General features: G+C 41.2%; 1 protein-coding gene across 1 annotated transcript in view; it reads right to left on the bottom strand.

Moving 5' to 3' along the window:
- LOC126438158 (uncharacterized) overlaps positions 1–26067 on the bottom strand; it is a 59222-nt gene extending 33155 nt beyond the window's left edge. Inside the window, exon 1 of the mRNA XM_050090535.1 lies at positions 25964–26067. Within this exon, the coding sequence (XP_049946492.1) occupies positions 25964–26020 (57 nt within the window). The 5' untranslated portion in view covers positions 26021–26067. The remainder of the gene's footprint in view (positions 1–25963) is intronic.
- Between the last annotated feature and the right edge of the window lie 274 nt (positions 26068–26341).

Below are 26341 nucleotides of genomic sequence, written 5' to 3'. Positions count from 1 at the left end.
GCAGATTAAAACTGTGTGCCCGACCGAGACTCGAACTCGGGACCTTTGCCTTTCGCGGGCAAGTGCTCTACCATCTGAGCTACCGAAGCACGACTCACGCCCGGTACTCGCAGCAGAAGTAAAGCTGTGAGTACCGGGCGTGAGTCGTGCTTCGGTAGCTCAGATGGTAGAGCACTTGCCCGTGAAAGGCAAAGGTCCCGAGTTCGAGTCTCGGTCGGGCACACAGTTTTAATCTGCCAGGAAGTTTCATATCAGCGCACACTCCTCTGCAGAGTGAAAATCTCATTCTGGGAACAAGTTTACTGTTACCAGACACTGTCTATTTATCACCACGGCGCGTTTCAAAGGTTTAAACTTCCATCATCAGATGGATTTACATTTATTAGTATGACATTTGTGTCTGTTGTAATACGATTTTTTTTTGTAGGAACTTGTGGCACTGTCTCCAGTGGTCACAGGTTCCTTTTACTGTCGTAGCACATCACATGTATGACAGTGTACATGTGGTGTGTTACGACAGTGAAAGGAACCTGTGACCGCTTGAGACAGTGCCACAAGTTCCTACAAAAAATTCGTAACACAGCACACACAAATGTCATACTAACAAACGTAAATCCACCTGATGATGGAGGTTTAAATCTTTGAAAAGCGTCGTGGAGATAAATAGACATTGACTGGTAACAGTAAACTTGTTGTTTCATTTAATTAACACTTCTACCTGCTTAGACAAATGGAGCAAATCACATTGTGGTGTACAGTGGGTCTTAGGGACATATAGAGGTACGGTTAGTTCATTGGCAGTACCACAGAAACACCAAAGAAAGCGCGTTTTACCACTTTTTCGTACCAAAACTGAGCCGCAACATACAAGATCACTACGCACAGTGAATGGATGTAGTTTTTACAACATATTCTTAAGATCCCGATGTCGAACAAACTTGAAAATTTTCTCGACGTTTTTATGCGTTTCCGAGATATGGAGCTGCAAATTTCTCCTACCTGTACACATAAAATCTGGGGTGATGCCAAAACGTAGTTTACAAAGTGACGTAGCATGGAGAAATGTTCTGTAAAGGATCTCCGTAATCATCAGAGAGCGAGCTACAGTTAGGGGAATTTGTGGGAGTGAGACGTGAGTTGCATGTTAAAAAGAATGCTAATTCGTTCACAGGCCAAAGGTTTTGGCATCATTTTTAAAGGTGCTGAGGAAGTTAGAATGACGCAGCTGGTAATCCGTCTTTCAGAGTCTTTCAATAAGGAGCATATTCACGTTATTGTTGGTAATTATAATAACATATTTGCTGTTTTCTATCAAATATGTGAAGAATAATCGTTAGTAAACAGTTGTTAGTGGAAACTCATGTAAAGAAAAATTAGTAATTCTCTGCAGCATTTGTAAAATTCAACTTTCTGTGTTAATGGAGTACCGGAAATGTTAAAATTTCGTGTAATGACAATTTCAGGAATACTCAGAGCTCGAGGTTACCCTCTCGGACTAAGAAAAACGAGGAAAATTAACTAATCTCCTTCTACAATTTTTAAAACATGTGTACAAAATTAAAATTTCTCAGTAACGTTTGTGTTAGATACCCACAACAACATTTTTTATTAATTAAACTTTTCAATATTTCTGATTTTTTGATTTTTGCAATATAGGAGTAGGCTATAATTTCTTTATCCGACGTCAGTTTCTCGTAATCGAGCAATCTGAAATTCACAAAGATGAAACAACATTAATAATTCAAATCTGGATAACAGGGTTGATGAGCCGTGGAATTGGCTGTCGGCAGTGGCAATTACAGACGCGTATACTGGGCACTTGTTCCAGTGAAATACAATTCTTATTCATCAAATTTTACGTGGTATGTATTCAATAAAGATAAATTAATTTACCAGGGCATCCAAAAATAATTAGTTACAAACTAATAAGAGCAACATAAAGCAAAATTGAGACGTAATAAAAAATATATAACGTAAACGGACACTGGTCGCTTTCAGGCCTCGCGGGAACTATTTTACGTAGTAAGTAATGCCGCCCGTATTTTAATTCGGAGAGAGAGAGTTTGCATACATTAAAAGAGTGGCGGCGAGCGCTACAGCACGGCCGTAATTTTCAAGTAAATGAGACTGTGGCACTAATTCCGTGGTCCTGCCGTGCTAGAGGCGTCCGGTTTGCTCGTATGGTGAGATGTTAGTTCTATATCAACTACATTTATACTCAGGAGGAAACTGTACAATGCTTGGCGGGGGTACATCGCACCAGTATTATTGATTTTCTTTCCTATTCGATTTGCCTTATGAATCAGAGGCAGATCACTGTTATGTGCATTTATACGTCTCGTACTCTCTCTCGTTCTCATGATCCATATATATATATATTCCCTAAAGGTACACAACAGGGTTTAGCGAGAACTAGGCCTTCTGTCTTCCAGGCAATCTCATTTAAATTTCCTCAACACCTCTATTATTCATGGAAAATATCCCAACCTGTTACTATCCTTGTAGCGCATCTCAGAATTTGTTCTTTGTCTGTGGTCATGCCAACTTGATAAGGATTCTAAACAATGGAACAATAGAATTGACCGTACTACTTTCTCGAATGCAGTGGATTTTTCCAGAGAACTAAAGAGAGAGATTTCTATTCGCCTTTCCTACTACAGATTTACGTCGTCACCCGATTCAATATCTCTTCTTGGTTTTGTCCATAGATACATATTCAGTTTAACGTGCTCAAGTTCACCACTAATCTTATTATTGGATAAGATCAGGTTCTATCTTTTTGTTATATGACCCATTTATCCACGTTTGACGAGAGATGCCTATCACAATCATCAAGTCGAAATTTTGTTAATATCTTTCTGCAATTCTTTACTTTCGTACAACGACGATACTCCCCAGTGCAGTTCCATCAGCTGGTAAACTTATGGTGCTGCTCATCCTATGTGGAAAATCGCTTATGTCTATTGTGAATGTTATCGTAAAATGGTTTGAGTAGAAACAGTATTCAATTGACAATTTTTAAAATAAGTATAAGAAGAAAAATTATGTGTACCTAATTGTAAACTCGTAATTACATTTGAGACCTGATTTATGCTTTCAGAACACAAAAAATAAAAACTCCGTATTCCTATTCATCCTGCTGAGAGCGATGAATAGGTACAACAGTATTAATGCTATTATTTTTTCTGTTTATTGCCTTTGGGGTGAATAGGGCCATATCAATAACTGTTTTGGACCTAGGAGAATAAGAAACAAAACTTATCTGTTTGAAAAAGATTTTTATTTAATGCAATAGGAAATAATATTGAGTGAATTGTTGTTTCTACTCGTTTTTTAAACAAAGTTATGTCTGTATTTACATTGTTGTAATATTAAATTTATGAACTTGATTTGTTTGTTCATACTTTAAGTCAGTGACATCATGTTTAAAAATTATGTCTTTGAATCTACAAGTCGTACCCCTAGAAGAAATGAAGGGCTTTCGAACATCATCTCCTTAAATAATAAATGACTTCTCATCCGTTGGACTAAACGTATTTAGTCGGCCATGATTTTAAAAAAAATATCAACATAACCTTTACCATATAAATAACAAATTTCATACCGAAAAATCGAAATGACTGCTAACTTTTTGCACATGCTTTGGCCATAGCGTAATCTCCTGGATTGAGAAAAATGCCAGATGGTTCTTCGTTTCCATAAAATTCTTCGCCTTCTTCTGAAGAAACAGCGACGATTACGGTTTCTGTTCACCCCACAAATTACGGAAACACTACCCCACATTGGCCGAAACACAAGTCAAAATGAAGTGTACTTCAAAAGTAAACGTTTGCTTAGTGAAACGGAATTGCAAATTTGCTTTCCACGTACTTACAACACCATTTAGATTGGTACTTACAGACAAAGTTCGAAGTAAGCAAAGTCAGCACCCTATCTGACGTTTGTCATATAGTACAAAAAACGTCGACTTGTAGTGTCGTCAAGTTTGATATTCATAATCTCCTCGTTAGATTTGTTCACTACCAAACTAGGCAAACAAGTCTTTGAATGATATTCCCATTTGCCTTCCGACTCCGTAGGAAATAACTCAACTGTAAGTGTCGTTACTATTCACTCCATTGTTTCTATTCACCGCATTTTAACGTAGAAGTCGTACTGCACACCGTTTCCTTCCCTGTGGAACATTCGCAGTCCAATAAAGCGTACTGGACTCTGTTAATGAAGCATTCCTCCAGTCAACAACAGATCTGAGTAATTGCAGCAATCGTATTAATGTGAGGTACAGCGTCGAACATATACGAAGACGCAATCGACCTGTTCACAACGACTTGTGATTTGCAAGATGTTTTGTCTCCAGGGTGTCGTAATTTCTGAGCTTACAATACGCTCTAAGGTACTGGAACGGTGGGACATCAACGATACTGGTCTCTGCGCATTCAGTACATTGAGGTCACAAAAGTCATGGGACAGCGAGATACACATATACAGATGGCAGTAGTTTCGCGTACAAAGGGTATAAAAGGGCAGTGCATTGGCGGACCTCTCATTTGCACTCAGATGATTCATGCGAAAAGTTTCCCGACGGGATTATGACCGCACGACGGAAATTTGCGGGCGTTGAACTCGGAATGACAGTTGGGGCTACACGCACGGGACATTCCATTTTGGAAATTGTTAGGGAATCAAATATTCCGAGATCCACAATGTGAGAAGTGTGTCGAGAATACCAAATTTCAGGTATTATCTCTCACCACGGACAGCACAGTAGCCGATGACCTTCAGTTAACGACTGACATTCAGCGCCGTATAGGTAGAGTTGTCAGTGCTAGCAGACAACCAACAGTGCGTGAAACAACCGCAGAAATCAATGCAGGACGTACGACGAACGTATCCGTTAGGACAACCTGCAAAATTTGGCTTTAATGGGCTATGGTAGCAGACGACCGATTGCGAAAGTCTTTGCTAACAACACGATATGATCTATAACGCTTCTCCTTGGCTCGTGACCGTATCAGTTGGAACCTATACGAGTAGAAAACCGTGACCTGGTCAGATCATTTGGTAAGAGCTGATGGTAGGGTTCGAGTGTAGTGCAGACCCCAGGAAGCCATGAACCGAAGTTGTCAAGAAGACACTATGCAAGCTGGTGTCGGCTCCATTATGGGGTAGGTTGTGGTTACATGGAATGTGCTGCGTCCTCTCGTCCAACTGAACCGATCGTTGACTGCAAATGGTTATGTTCGGCTACTTGGAGACAATTTGCAGGCATTCATGGCCTTGTTCCCAAACAACTATGTAATTTTTGTGGATGAAAATGCGGCTTGTCGCCGGGCCACGATTCTTGTGTTGTCTAGTTAATTGTAAATGTTTTTTCGTAACATCATTTTGGCCACTGATGTTAAGGAAGAATGTTTACAATTGACTGTGTAGTAAGTATTCATTACGAGTTGATGATGCTGAGATCGAAACACGTCAATAAGGAGTAAAGAATGAAAAAAGGGCTAAGTGACCAAAAAAGAGTAATTTATTAGTTCATTCATTGATCTGAGATGTGATTTTGCCTCAAGTGTAGTTATTAAGGCCTTACATGGCCAACAATGTCGAAAAGCGATCTTAATTTTCTAAATAACTTTATTTGTCTAGATCGTGGGTTATAAAATGACATGACTTGTTTCGATTGTGCTAGCAATCATCTTCAGATCTAAAACAGACAGAAAAATACTGTTAGTAAAAAAATTTTCTCTAATTACAATACGTACAATACCAGCCGAAAAATTCTTCTATACGAGCATAATTAAGGCGAATAGGCTCCTGTTTATTAAAAGACATTGACTGAAAAGTGGGGTTCCAGCTATCTCATTCTACCTTCCTCTGCACCTTTAAAAATTTCACCAAAAGTCTGGCATGCGAACATATTCCTGCTCTTTTTAACACGCAACTCACTTCTCACTCCCGCACACCCATTAGCCCACTGCTGTGAGTCGCTTATACTCATCCATTCCCACCTGCCCATTCTCACTCACTCATTGAGCCGAACTCATTGTCATTATCTCTTTGTGTCTCTCTGTGACTGTGCCCTGTTTCACAGTCACATCTTCTTCGTTCTGTCCTTCTCATACCGTCTCAGCTGACTGTTACTGTCTCCCTCTGGCTCTCTCTTACTGCTACTATTTCATTTATTCCTTCCACTGCTTCTGTCTCTTTTTGCTGTCACTATCGCTCTCTTCCTTGTTGTCATTATTATAGACTCTGTCTCTCATTATCATTCGCTTTCACCTACTTCCTCTTACTCTGTCCCTTTACTTCTCTCGCCGCACGGTCTGAGGCTCCTTGTCACCGTCCGCTCGGCTCCCCCCGTCGGAGGTTCGAATCCTCCCTCGGGCATATGTGTTTGTGTGTGTGTAGTCCTTAGCGTAACTATGTTTAAGTTAGATTATTTATTTATTTATTTATTTAACCTGATCAGATTAGGGCCATCAGGCCCTCTCTTACATCGGACCAGTGTTCCATACATGCAGCATTTCACACATCAGAGTTACATCATGAACATAGTTTAAATGAGAAAATTAGCTTACTCTAGTGACAATATGAATAAAGAGTAGTGACTAAGACCTAATAAAGTAAATGCGGAAGTATTTTTACAACAGTTGCTATACATACAGATTATGATAAAAGCAATAATAATAACAGTAAAACAAAAAATCAAATAATAATGATAAACATGACTAAGACCTAATAAAGTAAATGCTGGCAGTATTTTTACATCAGGTGCTATACATACAGATTATGGTGAAAGCAATAATAATAACAGTAAAAAAAATCAAATAATAATGACAAACATGAGAAAGATTGGCAATAGTAATGAAGGTTTGTGCAGATGTACATTAATATTTTGGTGTGTAAAGTAGAAGTTTACTAGTATAGCGAGTTTTGGGTAAGGGAGGTTTAAGGTGGGGGAGAGAGGGAAGTAATGAGGTGAAGTGCACTCATGTACAGAGGAAGGCATTACTGTTGCTTAAGTAGATACGTCATTAACTGTTTTTTGAAGCCGGTCATGTTTTTAAGTTCTCTAACATAACGAGGGAGGTTATTCCAGAGTCGGGTTCCCGCTACTGTAAAGGATTATGTAGTGTGTAAGTTTAGGTCCCGATGACCTCAGCAGTTTGGCCCCATAGAACCTACCACAAATTTCCAAATTTTATCTCTCTCCTACTGAACCTCACTCCTTCACTCTTTTCCTTTCTGTCGCTGTGAACTATGTCCGACTGCCACTGTGTCCTCTTTCTCTCTCACTGCCATTGTCTCTCCTTTCTATACCACTATAACTGTCTACTTTTTTCCATCATTTATTACCCCTATGAACCACGGACCTTGCCGTTGGTGTGGAGTCTTGCGTGCTTCAACGATACAGATAGCCGTACCGTAGGTGCAACGACAACGGAGGGGTATCTGTTGAGAGTCCAGACAAACGTGTGGTTCCTGAAGAGGGGCAGCAGCCTTTTCATTAGTTGCAAGGGCAACAGTCTGGATGATTGATTGATCTGCCCTTGTAACACTAACCAAAACGGCCTTGCTGTTCTGGTACTGCGAACGGCTGAATGCAAGGGGAAATTAGAGCCGTAATTTTTCCTGAGGGCATGCAGCTTTACTGTATGATTAAATGATGATGGTGTGGTGTCACCGCCAGACACCACACTTGCTAGGTGGTAGCTTAAATCGGCTGCGGTCCATTTAGTACATGTCGGACCCGCGTGTCGCCACTGTGTGATCGCAGACCGAGCGCCACCACAAGGCAGGTCTCGAGATACGGGATAGCACTCGCCCCAGTTGTACGACGACATTGCTAGCGACTATACGGACGAAGCCTTCCTCTCATTTGCCGAGAGACAGTTAGAATAGCCTTCAGCTAAGTCCATGGCGACGACCTAGCAAGGCGCCATTAGCCTTACATAGTTTGAGAGTTATCGTATGAAATGTCTCATCAAGAACGTTGTAAACCAACAAAGAATTAAAGTTAAGTATTCGAGGAGCTGCATACTTTTCTTATTAGCATTCAATAGTTATCCTGTTCCAGACTTCACGCCAGTCGGCGTGTGTGTACGCGTGCCTTTCTTTCGGCTACCCGTCACTGTGGACTGGCTGCATTGTCAGTCCACATCAGATGGCGTCCTCTTGGGCAAAATATTCCGGAAGTAAAATAGTCCTCCATTCGGATCTCCGGGCGGGGACTACTCAAGAGGGCGTTGTTATCAGGAGAAAGAAAACTGGCGTTCTACGGATCGGAGCGTGGAATCTCAGATCCCTTAACCGGGCAGGTAGGTTAGAAAATTTAAAAAGGGAAATGGATAGGTTAAAGTTAGATATAGTGAGAATTAGTGAAGTTCGGTGGCAGGAGGAGCAAGACTTTTGGTCAGGTGAATACAGTGTTATAAATACAAAATCAAATAGGGGTAATGCAGGAGTAGGTTTAATAGTGAATAAAAAAATCGGAGTACCGGTAAGCTACTACAAACAGCATAGTGAACGCATTATTGTGGGCAAGATAGACACGAAGCCCACGCCTACAACAGTAGTACAAGTTTATATGCCAACTAGCTCTGCAGACGATGAAGAAATTGGTGAAATGTATGATTAGATAAAAGAAATTATTCAGGTAGTGAAGGAAGATGAAAATTTAATAGTCATGGGTGACTGGAATTCGACAGTAGGAAAAGGGAGAGAAGGAAAGGTAGTAGGTGAATATGGATTGGGGCTAAGAAATGAAAGAGGAAGCCGCCTGGTAGAATTTTGCACAGAGCATAACTTAATCATAGCTAACACTTGGTTTAAGAATCATGAAAGAAGGTTGTATACATGGAAGAAACCTGGAGATACTAAAAGGTATCAGATAGATTATATAATAGTATGACAGAGATTTAGGAACCAGGTTTTAAATTGTAAGACACTTCCAGGGGCAGATGTGGACTCTGACCACAATCTATTGGTTATGAACTGTAGATTAAAACTGAAGAAACTGCAAAAAGGTGGGAATTTAAGGAGATGGGACCTGGATAAACTGACTAAACCAGAGGTTGTGCAGAGTTTCAGGGAGAGCATAAGGGAACATTTGACAGGAATGGCGGAAATAAATACGGTAGAAGAAGAATGGGTAGCTTTGAGGGATGAAGTAGTGAAGGCAGCAGAGGATCAAGTAGGTAAAAAGACGAGGGCTAGTAGAAACCCTTGGGTAACAGAAGAAATATTGAATTTAATTGATGAAAGGAGAAAATATAACAATGCAGTAAATGAAGCAGGCAAAAAGGAATACAAACGTCTCAAAAATCATATCGACAGGAAGTGCAAAATGGCTAAGCAGGGATGGCTAGAGGACAAATGTAAGGATGTAGAGGCTTATCTCACTAGGAGGTAAGATAGATACTGTCTACAGGAAAATTAAAGAGACCTTTGGAGAAAGGAGAACCACTTACATGAATATCAAGAGCATTGATGCAAACCCAGTTCTAAGCAAAGAACGGAAAGCAGAAAGGTGGAAGGAGTATATAGAGGGTCTATACAAGGGCGATGTATGTGAGGACAATATTACGGAATAATATGAAGATGAAGTGGGAGATATGATACTGCGTGAAGAGTTTGACAGAGCACCGAAAGACCTGATTCGAAACAAGGCCCCCGGAGTAGACAACATTCCATTAGAACTACTGACAGCCTTGGGAGAGCCAGTCCTGACAAAACTCTACCATCTGGTGAGCAAGATGTATGAGACAGGCGAAATACCTTCAGACTTCAAGAGGAATATAATAATTCCAATCCCAAAGGAAGCAGGTGTTGACAGATGTGAACATTACCGAATTGTCAGTTTAATAAGTCACACATACTAACGCGAATTCTTTACAGACGAATGAAAAACTGATAGAAGCCGACCTCGGGGAAGATCAGTTTGGATTCCGTAGAAATACGGGAACACGTGAGGCAATACTGACCCTACGCCTTATCTTAGAAGAAAGATTCAGAAAAGGCAAACCTACGTTTCTAGCATTTGTAGACTTAGAGAAAGTTTTTCACAATGTTGATTGGAATACTCTCTTTCAATTTCTGAAGGTGGCAGGGGCAAAATACAGGGAGCGAAAGGCTATTTACAATTTGTACAGAAACCAGATGGCAGTTATAAGAGTCGAGGGGTATGAAAGGGAAGCAGTGGTTGGGAAGGGAGTGAGACAGGGTTGTAGCCTATCCCCGACGTTATTCAATCTGTATATTGAGGAAGCAATAAGGGAAACAAAAGAAAAGTTCGGAGTAGGTATTAAAATCCACGGAGAAGAAATAAAAACTTTGACGTTCGCCGATGACATTGTAATTCCGTCAGAGACAGCTAGGGGCTTGGAAGATTAGTTTAACGGAATGGACAGTGTCTTGAAAGGAGGGTATAAGATGAACATCAACAAAAGCAAAACGAGGGTAATGGAATGTAGTCGAATTAAGTCGGGTGAAGCTGAGGGAATTAGATTAGGAAATGAGACACTTAAAGTAGTAAAGGAGTTTTGCTATTTGGGGAGCAAAATAACTGATGATGGTCGAAGTAGAGCGAATGGCAAGGAAAGCGTTACTGAAGAAGAGAAATTTGTTAACATCGAGTATTGATTTAAGTTTCAGGAAGTCGTTTCTAAAAGTATTTGTATGGAGTGTCGCCATGTATGGAGGTGAAACACGGACAATAAATAGTTTAGACAAGAAGAGAATAGAAGCTTTCGAAATGTGATGCTACAGAAGATTGCTGAAGATTAGATGGGTAGATCACATAACTAATGAGGACGTATTGAATAGAATTGGGGAGAAGAGGAGCTTGTGGCACAACTTGACTATAAGAAGGGATCGGTTGATAGGACATATTCTGAGACATCGAGGGATCACCAATTTAGTATTGGAGGTCATCGTGGAGGGTAAAATTCGTAGAGGGAGACCAAGAGATGAATACACTAAGCAGATTCAGAAGGATGTACGCTGCAGTAGATACTGGGAGATGAAGAAGCTTGCACAGGATAGAGTAGCATGGAGAGCTGCATCAAACCAGTCTCAGGACTGAAGACCACAACAACAACAACAACAATTACTTTTTCGTCTGTCTCCTTCTCTCTCAGCATATAAAAAAGTGCTAATATGTTCACATGTTTTGAGAAATTTTTAAAGTTGCTGAGGAAGGTAAAATGAGACAGCTGGTACACTACTTTTGAGTAAGAGTTTTTTAATAATCAGCAGTGTAATCCCCTTTTTTTGTTCCCACAGGTGCAGTTTTTCCTCGGGTTCCTTTCTTTTCCCTTCTACAACAGGGCATCCCACCCATATGAAAAGAACTTAATGGGTCAGTAATATTTTGACGATTTTCTTTTGTGAAACTGAAATAACGGAAGACTATATTATGATCTCACACCTCAGACCGGATTTTATGTGCACAAAAATATTGCATGTGCATCAATACAGCAGAAATGGAAGCTTCCAAAAACCCTTCTGATGATGATGGAGACATTTTACAACATTTTTCCCTGTGCTACGTCACTTCATGAACTACGTGTTTGCCTCATAGCGGATTTAACGTGCGTATCTTACGTGTACCAGTAAGTTAAGTTTGAACCCCTGTATCTCGGAATTATGTATTCCGCATTTTATGGGGAATCGCCAGTGAACTAAATGGTGCATGCATAAGACCTCTTAAGGAGCACTGTAGACCACATCAAATGCAAAAAGAACCAACTGATTTGCTCCAGTTGTCTAAGCTGGAGGAAGTGTGTAATATTCATAATTTGACTTTCTACTGTAGGATGGTTACAGTAAGACGATCCTGATGGTGGGAATACAAATGGTCGCTGATACAAGGACTATCCGAAGCAATTGAGCCTACGTTTATGTCACCAACAGAGCCCGGGGTATGAATCCGTGGAAAAATGGCGTTTCCATGCACGGCGTTTTGGAACATTTTGGTAGCTCGTACCGTCGCGTGTGCACCAATAAAAAGAGTGTACACATCATTCGTTGAACAATCAAGTTCTAACATGGAGACCATATGCCTATCGGACTTTTTGCAAAAACAGACATAATGTCTGATGGGATAACCGCAATCAGTGGTTTTACAATGTTGGTTATAATCCGTTTTGATTGCAAAATGTTTATTCACATGACCGGTTTCGGTTCCTCTAAATCACTTTTATATCTGCAAGATGGATTAAAAGTAACATTGTAAAATCGGACTTTTGTAACATTTTAGATTTATGGGACGCAGGATTCAGGACTGAAATATCAATCTTTCAGAGCGTTTCGATACAACTGTCAAAAATTCTCGAGAAAGTCGACTTCAAAGTTTTCGGACCTTTTTTAATGAGCTAAAATAATCTAGCGTCTTTGATGAGCAGAGTGCCTCTTTGATAGAGTGCTCTCTTGTAATGTGGGTAGACTGCGTTTCATACCAGGCGGACTTAAATTTTTAAACAGAGGTACATGTACTACGAACATCTCCGTGAATCGTAAAGTACATGAAAAATGCTGGTAGCGCTCCAGGCTGGTAATCGCTGGACGAGTTTCGTTAAAGTACAACATTCATCAAATATATCCTAATTAACAACTATCTGTCATTAGTTTGGAAATGCATGTTTGTTATTTCTAAATACGTATCGCACACAAAACTTCAGTTTTCATTGCAAACTAAAATTCTTAAACGATTTTTATAAATTAAGATCATTTAAATAAAAAAAAAAACATTACAACTTAATTTTTTCATGTGTATGTAGTTTATGCTTCAAATAAATACTCGTAGAACTCGTACACAAATTTGAAACTGGAACTGGAAATCGAACCCAGCCTACGTGGCAGGCGAACAGTCTACCACAAAACCACATTTTTTTAAAATATATGTTTTTTTCAGCAAGAGGTATTACAAAACTTTTACATTTACTTTGAATGAAACTCTTAAACAAGATGTACAAATGGTGAGAAATTTTCTCTTTCACATTTTCTCTATAGTGGGGGCGAGTTAAGTTCAAAAATGGCTCTGAGCACTATGGGACTCAACTGCTGAGGTCATTAGTCCACTAGAACTTAGAACTAGTTAAACCTAACTAACCTAAGGACATCACAAACATCCATGCCCGAGGCAGGATTCGAACCTGCGACCGTAGCGGTCTTGCGGTTCCAGACTGCAGCGCCTTTAACCGCACGGCCACTTCGGCCGGCGGGCGAGTTAAGTAAAATGGAAAGAAGACGAAGACCTCTTCACAGACGACTTACTGCAAAAAGGCAATATCAATGTAATTTTTCTAAGAAGTTTCACCAAAATGTTCATCTTTTTTAATTCCACAAGTATTTAACGTTACAAAAGTAAGCACTCTTGTGTTTCCATGCTAATACATACATATTATAAAAATGGATATGTGTGTGCATGTATGTGCGTGTGCGTGTGTGTGTGTGTGTGTGTGTGTGTATGTGTATGCGTGTGTGTGTATGTGTATGTATGAACGTTCCACATCTCCACCTGAACCACGAGACCAATTCAGGAAAACTTGATATCTTACTGTCAGGTAACAATCGCTTGGGTGGGGGAGTGGGGGGTGGGGGTGGGGGGGGGGGGGAGGAGGGGGGGGGGTAAGAACCACCTATCTATGAAAGGGATGGCGTGGAAAAGAAGCGTACCCCACGACGCGTGAATTTCCCGACTTTATTCACTCAGTATTTGAGAATGAGAGCACTTAGCGACTTGCAAATAAACTTCACACGTAATTTAAAATCTATATGAAATTTCTTCTCCATAACGATCCCAACAAAACGATGAACGGAAAAAAGCTTATCGCTTAGTACTTTTCCGCTGTTCATGCCTCTGAGGCATGACGTTATAATTTATTACTTCTTTACTACTAACTATATTCGCGATACATTTTTCAGACGGTATTCACATATAGCATTGAATGTAACTGCATAATTATATCAGTGTACGACAAGTAGGTCAGGAGATATGACGTCATAAAGAGATACGTGAAAAACTGCCGCATCGCGCATGATGTTTAAATTTGTTCGTTCTTTGCTACTAACTCTATTCGAAATAAATTTCAAACAATGTATCCGCATATCTCGCTGAATGTATCTACAAAATTATATCATCTTCAGTCCCAAGTACCTATTAAAAGTGGAAGAAGGCTATTATTGTGTTGACTGCTTTGTGTTAATGGTAGTTAGTCATGAACGACGCTCAAAACATTTTCTGAAACCATTGTGAACGTTTTGTAGATAGTGCCATATTTTATATCTCAGGACTTAAGCAGGACAATTATACAAAGAAATTTGTAAGTTCAGGGTTGCTTCATGTAAAAAAAAGCAATCATTTGCTTTATTCATGTACCTCATATTTGCTGTAGGTTTCAAAATAGGTCAAGATACACATTTGTTATCAAACCTTTCAACAATTAAAAATACTTAAGCAATATTACTATAGCTGAATTTTTCAAAGCATTGTTGCTTTGCCTGAATTTACCACATGGATCAGTGTTTAAGTTAGCATTGCTTGTCCTAATTTAATTTTATTTCTTGTGGAATGTGTAAATTAATTTACGTCGGTATTGAAGCAAAGGAACACTTTGCACTGCTCACACTGTACAAAGCTGATGCCCCTACAGCCTTCAGCATGATGATCACCTCATCATATGAACATGACTGTCAAACCTGGTAATCAAGCTAAAAAATATACGAGGGTTGCACTGCTTTTTTTTCTCATCCGAAAACAATGCTACGAATGCGAAACGTTACGTATATATTATTTCAAGTCTCCTGAGTGAGCGCGACGAGTTTCCTTCACTTCCGACAGATAGCATAGCTGCAGGACAGTTTCAAAATGGCGTCTGTTGGTGATGCACGTTACAAGCAACGTACCGTCATTGAATCTCTCACTGCAGAGAAAGAAACTGTGGGGAATATTCACAAACGCATGTGCAAAGTCTATGGAGCATCTGATGTCGACAAAATTACAGTTAGTCGCTGGGAACGGAGGTTGAGGCCATCAGAAGGTGGTTCGACCGCGCTCCACGATTTGCAGCGGTCGGGGAGACTATCCACGGCTGTCACACCTGACACACCTGACCTAGCACCCTCGGACTTCCACTTGTTTGGGCCATTGAAGGATGCCATTCGCGGAAGACATTTTGAGGACGATGAGGAGGTGATTCACACAATGAAGCACTGGCTCCGTCTACAGGACAAAGATTGGTACCGACAGGGCATACACGCTTTTGTTTCGCACTGGGGAAAGGCCACACAACGGGATGGTGATTACGTGGAAAAATAGGGTGTGTAAATAAAACACCATTCTTTCGTGTGTGTAATTCTCATTATGTTCAATAAAGAATTGCTGAAGAAAAAAAATGCGGTGCATTACTTTCTGGGCAACCCTCGTATAACCCAACTTCACAGTTAGTTTGGTTTGGCCTTCAATTTTGACGATTTTGCTCCACTTTGGTGTTTGAGTGACTTCTGACTGCTGGAGATTTTCTCACTGTCCCTAACAGTGTGCTCAGCTGGTTCATTACTGACAGTAAGAGTATTTATGAGTGTATTTCGCTTTGCTTCCTTGGATGTTGTTTTCATTTTCATTCAGAACTGTTGAAGTTCCAGTCGACTGTCGTTGCTATGTAGCATGATGAGTTATTCAATTTCTTGTGGCGTTGGATTCAGGTGGTCTGTTACATGTGGTTGATGTGAATGTTATACCACAGCTTGCACTTGATTTATTGCTTCCATCTCAAGTACGGTCAGTAAATTCATTACTATATCAGACTTCTACTTTCTCGGGGACTGTGATGGTTTTCCACCACCTTCTCCTTCTTCTGAGTTCGAAGTTTCCTTTCCCAGTGGTCGCGTTTTGTTCTTCTGAGTATTGTTTGTAGTGAGATGACACTACATTCCAGTTTCTGGGCCACAAACTTTTCGACAAATTCCCGCGTCAACCACTGTTATACTGATTTCTTAGGTAGTAGTTACGGGTTGGAACTGACAAGGGGAAGCCGCCAATTGTGAAATTCGGATTCGATTCATACTGCGCATAATAAAAGCTCATGGCCAGAGGTGTAATGTGGCAAAGCACCAAGATGCACTTCTCAACCGTTGTCGAGAAAATCGACAGTTAAAAGAAACCGTTGCGGTGAAATACTCTGTACGATTAATAATTTTCTACAGCGCCGTGGCGCAGCGGTAAGCGCTCGGGTTCGTAATCCGAAGGTCGCCGGATCGAATCTCGCGCCATGTAACTTTTTTTTTATTATTTGTTTTTTGTTATTCAAATGTACACACACACACACACACACACACACACACACATATATATATATATATATATATATATATATATATATATATATATATATATATAAAATTCCCGGCAATCAGTTGCCACAATTATGCATATAATAAGTTGTTGAAAGTCGTTTGTCGTGGAAAAACAGGCGACTTCGAACATCATTGTGTTTTCCGCAAACAAAGTTGTATTTCACAAATGTTATTCATTGTCTTCATAATGTTTACCACGTATAGTTAACGGAAGACGTAGAAACGATATTGAGAAACGAATACGTATAGTGTAAGTCAAACGTTCGAATTAGAATAGAGACCCCATGAACACAAATTTGCTGTGGCAAGTATGAAATATAAACTCCGTTACTCGCTCGTTGCACTTGAAGGACAGATGCTGAATGGGCCGAAACGAGACGCCGCATAACAGCGTAGTTGCATGCTAACTTCGAAAGAAGGTAGATGCGGTCCCTAGCGCAACTTATAACATCGTCGAAAATTAGTGCGTACGTGAGAGCTTTGGTACACCCTGTTAAACAAACGGAAACATGGAGGCGGTACAATTGGAGAGCGATCCGGGCCCTTCGCATGAAAGTGCTGTGATCGAAGAAGATTCTATACACAGTGAAGTGGCGAAACAACAATTGAAAGATGCGTTGGTGTATTTTGTGTGTGTGTGTGTGTATACATTTGAATTACAAAAAACAAATAATAAAAAAAAGAGTTACATGGCGCGAGATTCGATCCGGCGACCTTGGGATTACGAACCCGAGCGCTAACCGCTGCGCCACGGCGCTGTAGAAAATTATTAATCGTAGAGAGTATTTCACCGCAACGGTTTCTTTTAACTGTCGATTTTCTCGACAACGGTTGAGAAGTGCATCTTGGTGCTTTGCCACATTACACCTCTGGCCATGAGCTTTTATTATGCGCAGTATGAATCGAATCTGACTTTCACAATTGGCGGCCTCCCCTTGTGAGTGTTCTTTCCACTTACGTCACTACCAGTCTCTTCATCTAGTGATGCTTTTCTTGTTTCTTTACTCAAAGGAGGGAAGTCGTCAAATAAGACACTCAATTTTGGTGGCTCCTCTATTATCCTGTACGTTAACGGCAGGTCTCATATCTTGCAGTTGTTGTCTGGTACGCTGTTTTAGTATATTGATCAAAACAAAGACCCACTGCGGACAATTTTCGCGAAGGTACGCTGGCTCGTTACACAAACGACACATAGGATTCTGTTCTGAGGTGATAACATGTGCCATGCAACCAGATCTGGGATTGAAACTCTAATAAACAACTGCACTGACCTGATGCCATTGTAACACTGACTCTTGTACGTACTGGACCAGCTTTCAAATTGAAAGTTTTGAAACTGGCCATATTTTGAAAGAACCTGTACTAAATCATTATTTCTTAGTTCTGTCTGCAATACAAATGTCAACCAGACGAAAACAGACGCAAAATCACCAACATTGGCGATTTTTTACAGCTGCTCGAAATTTATCGCGGACTTCAATGCGATATGCCTATAACAGTTTCCACAACGAGACTTTGTTTCGAAACCTGGCAGAACATCCAAAGAGATTCTGGGCGTATGTGAAGTGTTAGCGGCAAGAAACAATCAATGCCTTCTCTGCACGATAGCAATGGAGATACTATCGGAGACAGTGCTGCCAAAGCAGAGTTACTAAACACAACCTTCCGAAATGCCTCCACAAAAGAAGACGAAATAAATATTCCAGAATTCGAATCGATAACAGCTGCCAACATGAGTAACGTGGAAGTAAATGACCTCGGAGAAGTGAAGCAACTTAAATCACTTAATAAAAGCAAGTCTTCTGGCCCAGACTGTATAGCAATTAGGTTCCTTTAGGAGTAAGATGATGCATTAGCTCCATATTTAACAACCATATACAACCGTTCGCTCGACGAAAGATCCGTACCCAAAGACTGGAAAATTGCACAGGTCACACCAATATTCAAGAAAGGTAGTAGGAATAATCCACTAAATTACAGGCAATATCATTAACGTCGATATGCAGCCGAATTTTTTAAACATATATTGTGTTCGAACACTATGAATTACCTCGAAGAAAACGGTGTATTGACACACAGTCAGCATGGGTTTAGAAAACATCGTTCTTGTGAAACACAACTATCTCTTAATTCACATGAAGTGTTAAGTGCTATTGACAAGGGATTTCGGATCGAATCCGTATTTCTGTATTTCCGGAAGGCTTTTGACTGAATGTGACTGAATTTGTGATTTCCTATCAGAGAGGTCACAGTTCGTAGTAACTGACGGAAAGTCATCGAGTAAAACAGAAGTGATTTCTGGCGTTCCCCAAGGTAGTGTTATAGGCCCTTTGCTGTTCCTTATCTATATAAACGATTTTGGAGACAATCTGAGCAGCCGTCTTAGGTTGTTTGCAGATGACGCTGTCGTTTATCGACTAATTGAGTCATCAGAAGACCAAAACAAACTACAAAACGATTTGGAAGTAATATCGGAATGGTGCGAAAAGTAGCAGTTGACCCTAAGTAACGAAAAGTGTGAGGCCATCCACATGAGTGCTAAAAGGAACTCGTTCGCTTACACGATAAATCAGCCTAATCTAAAAGCCGTAAATTCAAGTAAATACCTAGATATTACAATAACGAACAACTTAAATTGGAAGGAACACATAGAAAATATTGTGGGGAAGGCTAACTAAAGACTGCGTTTTATTGGCAGGACACTTAGAAAATGTAACAGACCTACTAAGGAGACTGCCTACACTACGCTTGTCCGTCTTCTTTTAAGATACTGCTGCGCGGTGTGGTATCCTTATCAGATAGGACTGACGAAGTACATCGAATAAGTTCAAAGAAGGGCAGCACGTTTTGTATTATCGCGAAATATGGGAGAGGGTGTCACAGAAATGATACAGGATTTGGGCTGGACACCATTAACAGAAAGGCGTTTTTCGTTGCGACGGAATCTTCTCACGAAACTCCAATCACCAACTTTCTCCTCCGAATGCAAAAATATTGCGTTGACACCGACGTACATATGGAGGAACGATCACCAAAATAAAATAAGGGAAATCAGAGCTCGTACGGAAAGATACAGGTGTTCATTCTTTCCGCACGCTATACGAGATTGGAATAATAGAGAATTGTGAAAGTGGTTCTATGAACCCTCTGTCAGGCACTTAAATGTGATTTGCAGAGTATCCATGTAGATGTAGAAGCTCCACAAACGTTATGTCACTAAAGTCTTCTTCGAAAATATGTTCCACTACAAAAAATGCCATGTCGAATCGGCAGCTGTAACTGTTAAAATTATTTGGAGACGTCATAAAATATGCCATATTATCTGCTAAAATGTAACGATATACACACATCAAAAAAAGTTTTGCATCACCTCGTTTCCGAGAGTTCCGGAACCTGTACAGAACATTGGAATAGAGATCAACATAAACATCATTTCCGACCCTTTTATTGCTCATGAAAACGACACATTGCATGTTGTACCACCTTACAGCGAGACCTTCAGAGGTTGTGGTCCAGATTGCTGCACACAGCGGTACCTCTAGTACCCAGTTGTCGTCCTCTTGCACTGATGCAAGCCTGTATTCGTCGTGGCACACTATCCACAACTTCATCAAGGCACTGTTGGTCCAAATTGTCCCACTCCTCAACGGCGATTCGGCGTAGATCCTTCAGAGTGGTTGGTAGGTCACGTCGTCCATAAACAGCCCTTTTCCATCTATCCCAGGCATGTTCGATAGGGTTCATGTCTGGCCACTCTAGTCGAGCGATGTCGTTATCCTGAAGGACCGCATTCACAAAATGTGCGAATTGTCGTCCATGAAAGCGAATGATTCGGCAATATGCTGCCGATAAGGTTGCACAATCGGTCGGAGGATGGCATTCACATATCGTAATGCCGTTACGGCTTGACCACCAGCGGCGTACGTCAGCCCCACATAATGCCACCCCGCAACGTCATGGAACCTCCAGCTTGTTGCACTCGCTGGACAGTGTGTCTAAGGCGTTCAGTCTGACCGGATTGTCTCCAGACACGTCTCTGACGATTGTCTCGTTGAAAGCATATTCGAAACTCATCGGTTAAGAGAACGTGATGCCAATCCTGAGCGGTCCATTCAGCATGTTGTTCCCATCTGTACAGCGCTGCCGGCCGAAGTGGCCGTGCGGTTAAAGGCGCTGCAGTCTGGAACCGCAAGACTGCTACGGTCGCAGGTTCGAATCCTGCCTCGGGCATGGATGTTTGTGATGTCCTTAGGTTAGTTAGGTTTAACTAGTTCTAAGTTCTAGGGGGCTAATGACCTCAGCAGTTGAGTCCCATAGTGCTCAGAGCCATTTTGTACAGCGCTGCATGGTGTCATGGTTGCAAAGATGGACCTCGCTGTGACGTCGGGAGTGAAGTTGCGCATCATGCAGCCTATTGCCCACAGTTTGAGTCGTAACACGATTTCCTGTGGCTGCACGAAAAGCATTATTCAAAATGGTGGCGTTGCTGTCAGGGTGCCTCCGAGCCACAATCCGTAGGTGGTGGTCATCCACCGCAGTAGTAGCTCTTGGGCGGCCTAAGCGAGGTATGTCATCTACAGTTCCTGTCTCTCTGTACATCCTCCATGTCCGAACAACATTACTTTGGTTCACTCCGAGACGCCCGGACTCTTCCCTTGTCGAGAGCCCGTCCTGGCAGAAAGTAACAATGCGGACGCGATCGAACCGCGGTATTGACCGTCTAGGCATGGTTGAACTAAAGACAACACGAGCAGTGTACCTCCTTCCTGGTGGAATGACTGGAACTGATCGGCTGTCAGATCTCGTCTAATAGCGCTGCTCATGCATGGTTGTTTACATCACTGTGCGGATTTAGTGACATTTCTGAACAGTCAAAGGGACTGTGTCTGTGATACAATATTCACATTCAACGTCTATCTTCGTCTATCTGGGAACCGAGGTGATGCAAAACATTTTTGATTTGTGTACTTGATATAGCCTGTCTTTTCTGCCTGATCCTGTATCTAATAACACTGTTCGACATGGGTTCTATTTCTGATATTAAAGTATGTGCTTCTAGACCATTTTACCGTGGGAAATTCAAATGTGTAAACAAAATATCATTGTCAGGGATTCTTTTTAAGTAATATATATATATATATATATATATATATATATATATATATATTCACAATTCATGGCAAACACTGAGACGTTATAGAGTAATACGGGTATGTTGCCGCATCCAGTAGTGATAGAACGTGATAATTTCTTGTGCAACAGCAGGTGGGAAGAATCAGACATCATTAGGTTATCCCCCGCCACACCTACGTCATTAAGACCACCTGAAACATCTCATTAACTCGAACGTCGACAGCCGGTCGCTGCCTCGGCAGTAAAGCTTCACGCCTCCTAGGGGCAGGTGCATCGAGTTTACAACAGTGGTGTTAGCTGCAATTTGTGTCAGTCTTAACGAGTGGGTGTTTTGGCTGACAAGTAACTGTCTCTCATATTTCCGAGCACGGTTGAATTTTTTAGTTCCTGTGTGTAAACTGATTGAGCCTGGTGCTGAAGGTAAAACGACTGCTTGTTTTTACACATCAGCGTTCCTCTAATTTAATACAGGTGTATTACCAAAGTGGTATTTTTAAATTTGCAGAAATGCCACGTCGTCGTGGATGTCGATATAAGCCGGACAACTTCTGCTACATCTGTCAGTCATAAAGAAAGCATACAAACATTACTTTGGAGTAGAGGTAGGAGACCAAGATAAAGAATGGACACCACATTTCTGTTGTGCTACATGTTACTGCAAAATAATTCAGTGGTGGAAAGGTAAAGAGAATGTGGCGTTGTTTGCTGTTCCCATGGTGTGGAGGGAGCCTAAGGACCATGTTACTGATTGTTATTTCTGTCTAACAAAAATTCAGGGGTTTACAAACAAAAAGTCGAAGAGGCACATTGTTTACCCAGATCTGCCTTCAGCGAGAATGCCAGTGCAGCATTCCGACAACCTTCCAGTACCTTCAAGAGCTCGAGGTCAAATTCCGAGTGACAGTCAAATAAGTAGTACTGAAGAAATCACAGATGATGATTCTTTATATCACTGCACAAGTGAGTCATCGCCACATTTGTTAACACAGGCAGATTTAAATGATTTAGTACGTGATCTAGGACTAAGTAAACAAAAGGCGCAGCTGTTTGGTTCAAGATTGCAAGAGTATAATCTACTGCACCAAAGTACTAAAATCAGTGTGTTCAGGCACAGAGAACATGCCTTTATTTCTTATTTTTCAACTGACGAAGCACTGACATTTTGCAATGACGTTGCTGGCCTGATGAAAGTGCTGAACTTCACTTATATTTCACAGGAGTGGAGGCTTTTCATAGATGCATCGAAAGCAAGTCTGAAGGGTGTTTTGCTCCATAACGGAAATAAAATACCCTCTGTTTCAGTAGCTTACGCTAGTTTGACAAAAGAGAATTACGAATTCGTACAAAGGATGCTAAATTCATTAAAATACAATGAACACAAATGGAAAATATGTGCAGATTTCAAGGTAATTGCTATGGTACTGGGAATGCAACAAGACTACACAAAGTATGCCTGTCTTCTTTGTGAGTGGGGTAGTCGAGAGCGAAATTCTTACTACGTGAAAAAGAAATGGCCGAGGCGAAGATGGAAAGTTGGCGAAAAGAATGTACAACGTGAAAGTCTGGTAGCTCCTGAATATATACTACTTTCACCGCTTCACATCAAACTTGGCCTGATGAAACAGTTCGTGAAGGCCATGGATCCAATAGGCTGTGGGTTTGCATATCTATCTACCAAATTCCCCCGTCTTTCAGCTGCAAAAATAAAGGAAGGTGTATTTGTGGGCCCACAAATCAGGGAGCTGCAGAAATATGCAAATTTTGAAGCATGTTTAACTGATAAAGAAAAAACCGCATGGGACTGTTTCAAGATGGTGTCGGAAAACTTCCTCGGAAGAAGAAGAGCTACTAACTACAAAGCAATGGTGAAGGGTATGATCAAAGCATATCAGGATTTGGGGTGCAATATGTCTTTGAAGGTACATATGATGGACTCTCATCTGGGCTACTTCACAGAGAGTTGTAGTGACGTATCGGATGAACATGGGGAAAAATTCCATAAAGACATTTCTACCATAGAAAGGCGCTATGAAGGGAAGTGGGTACCTTCTATGTTAGCAGAGTATTGCTGGAATATCATTCGAGAGAAGAAAGATTCACAATACAAGAGAAAAAAGTGATTTGCATTACAAGGCAGCGGCTCATTGTTTGTCAAATTTCTGTAATTTCTCATGTCAAATAAATGCTTCAACGTGTATACACAAAGGTTACTGTTTTATATGTTAGATCCCACCCTCCATTAATGTGATGAACTTGTAACACCATAAAGATGTGCGTTTGTTTGTCGAATTTCACCTCACGTTTGTTGCACTATATCAGAAACTGAAAAGAGAAATAAAATTGCGATTACTCATAAACTATCCCTGACAGAAAACAACCAAAAACAGTTTTCAATTCAGCACTGAAAATAGAACTAGAATCACAATATTTTTTATCAGAAATAGAAAAAAAGTTTTTTTTGCAGAACAGTGTAATCAGTTTCAGCTGCTCTATTCGCCACACGCTTATGCATAACGTTGAACACAGACTGTCAGATTATCAAGCTATCTTAGTATGTTATCGATAAAATCGACAATGGAGATTCGTCATGCAAATCACATATACACTGCATTATTCAGTACCATAGCATTTCAAAAGCCTCTGCTCTTTCCGTGTCTGAAGTACTTATGGTCCACGTTTCACTTGTATATAAGTCTACGCTCTATACAGATACCTTCAGAAAAGAGTTCCTAATCCCTAAAATTATGTTCGACGTTTTTCGGATATGATTTTTGTGCCACAGGCATTTTATATTTTTCTGCCAACAGTGTGCCCACGTTCGAATTCATGTAGCTCCGAGACATGCAGTCAACGCGACACAGAACACTGTCCTGGTCCCCAATATCATCTGCATTTATATTCATGTTCAAACAGGAATTCCTTGCGGTGTTCCCACGTTTTTGTTCAATCCTTATTTATAGCGGCTCACTATTCTGGGCAAATTATGTTTTAAGTATGTATACATTTTTCTGATTAAAGACGCCTCGTAAGACGTGTAATACAGTGAAGCGCCAAAGAAACTGGTATACTCGTAGGCATGCGTACTCAATTACTGAGATATGGAAACAGGCGAATACGGCGCTTTGGTCGGCAACGCCTAAACAAGACAACAAGTGTCTGGCGCAATTGTTGGATCGGTTACTGCTGCTACAATGGCAGTGAGTTTGAACGTGGTGTTACAGTCGGCGCACGAGCGATGGGACACAGCATCTTCGAGGTAGCGATAAAGTGGGCGCTTCCCAAGCCCGGGTTTCCGGGTTCGATTCCCGGCGGGGTCAGGGATTTTCTCTGCCTCGTGATGACTGGGTGTTGTCTAATGTCCTTAGGTTAGTTAGGTTTAAGTAGTTCTAAGTTCTAGGGGACTGATGACCGTAGATGTTAAGTCCCATAGTGCTCAGAGCCATTTGAACCATTTTTGATAAAGTGGGGATTTTCCCGTAGGACCATTTCACTAGTGTACCGTGAATATCAGCAATCCGGTAAAACATCAAATCTCTGGCATCGCTGCGGCCAGAAGAAGATCCTCCAAGAACGTGGCCAACGACAACTAAAGAGAATCTTTCAATTTGACAGAAGTGCAACCCTTCAGTAAATTGCTGCAGATTTCAGTGCTAGTCCACCAACAAAAAAGCGTGCGAACCATCCAACGGAACATCATAGATACGGGCTTTCGGAACCGAAGGCCCATTCGTGTACCTCTTACACGACACAAAGCTTTACGCCTCTCCTGGGCCCGTCGACACCGACGTTGGACTGTTGATAACTGGAAACATGTTGCCTGGTCGGACGAGTCTCGTTTCGCATTGTATCGAGCGGATGGACGTGTACGGGTATGGAGACAACCTCAAGAATCCGTGGACGCTGCATGTCAGCAGGGGAGTGATCAAGCTGGTGGAGGCTCTGTAATGGTATGAGCAGTGTGCAGTTGGAGTGAATTGGGACCCATGATAAGTCTAGATACGACTCTGATAGGTGAAGCGTACGTAAGCATCCTGTCTGATCCCCTGCATCCATTCATGTCTTTTGCCATTGGGCAATTTCAGCAAGACAATGTGACAACCTAAAAGTCCAGAATTGCTACAAAGTGGCTCTAGGAACACTCTTCTGAGTTTCAACGCTTCCGTTGGCCACCACAGATATGAACTTTATTGAACGTATATGTGATGTCTTGCAACGTCCTGCTCAGAAGAGATCTCCACCCCCTCGTACTCTGACGAATTTATGCAGGATTCATGGTGTCAATTCCCTCCAACACTACTTCAGACATGAGTCAAGTCCATGAGACGTCATGTTGTGGGACTTCTGCATACTCGCGGGGGCCCCTACACAATATTAGACAGATCTGTCACTTTCTTTGGCTCTTCGGTGTAGTTGCACACTGAAACAGTAGGATATATGCAATCTATCGCATATGGAATAAAGTCTCAAAAATACTTACGAATACGACTGCACCCAACAGGAGAGTAACTGTAAAGAATCGGACAGAAAATGTCATGGTAGCGTCCTAACGTCCCGTCGTCCCCAAAGAATAGGAAATCCGTGGAGGTGCATCCTTTATTTGAAGGATATCTGCCCGCGCAGGCACTAGTCGTTCCCACTGATTATCTGTCGGCGCTGTTCAGAGAGCTTCCGTTGCGCCAGTCTTTACAAAATTGCCACCCAAATCGCCGTCGCATGACTAGAACTGCGTCGTTTAGCTACTTTTGTGTCACGTATGCTGGGAAACACGATACGGAAATAGCCCTATTCGCAATGCTAGAGCAGTAGACGATGACGAATAACTTTGTTACTCGTCCTCTTACAAAAAGTCTGGTAA

This window comes from Schistocerca serialis, unplaced genomic scaffold (genome assembly GCF_023864345.2).
Source record: "Schistocerca serialis cubense isolate TAMUIC-IGC-003099 unplaced genomic scaffold, iqSchSeri2.2 HiC_scaffold_1261, whole genome shotgun sequence".
NCBI lineage: Eukaryota > Metazoa > Arthropoda > Insecta > Orthoptera > Acrididae > Schistocerca > Schistocerca serialis.
This window is presented reverse-complemented; position numbering and strand designations above follow the sequence as displayed.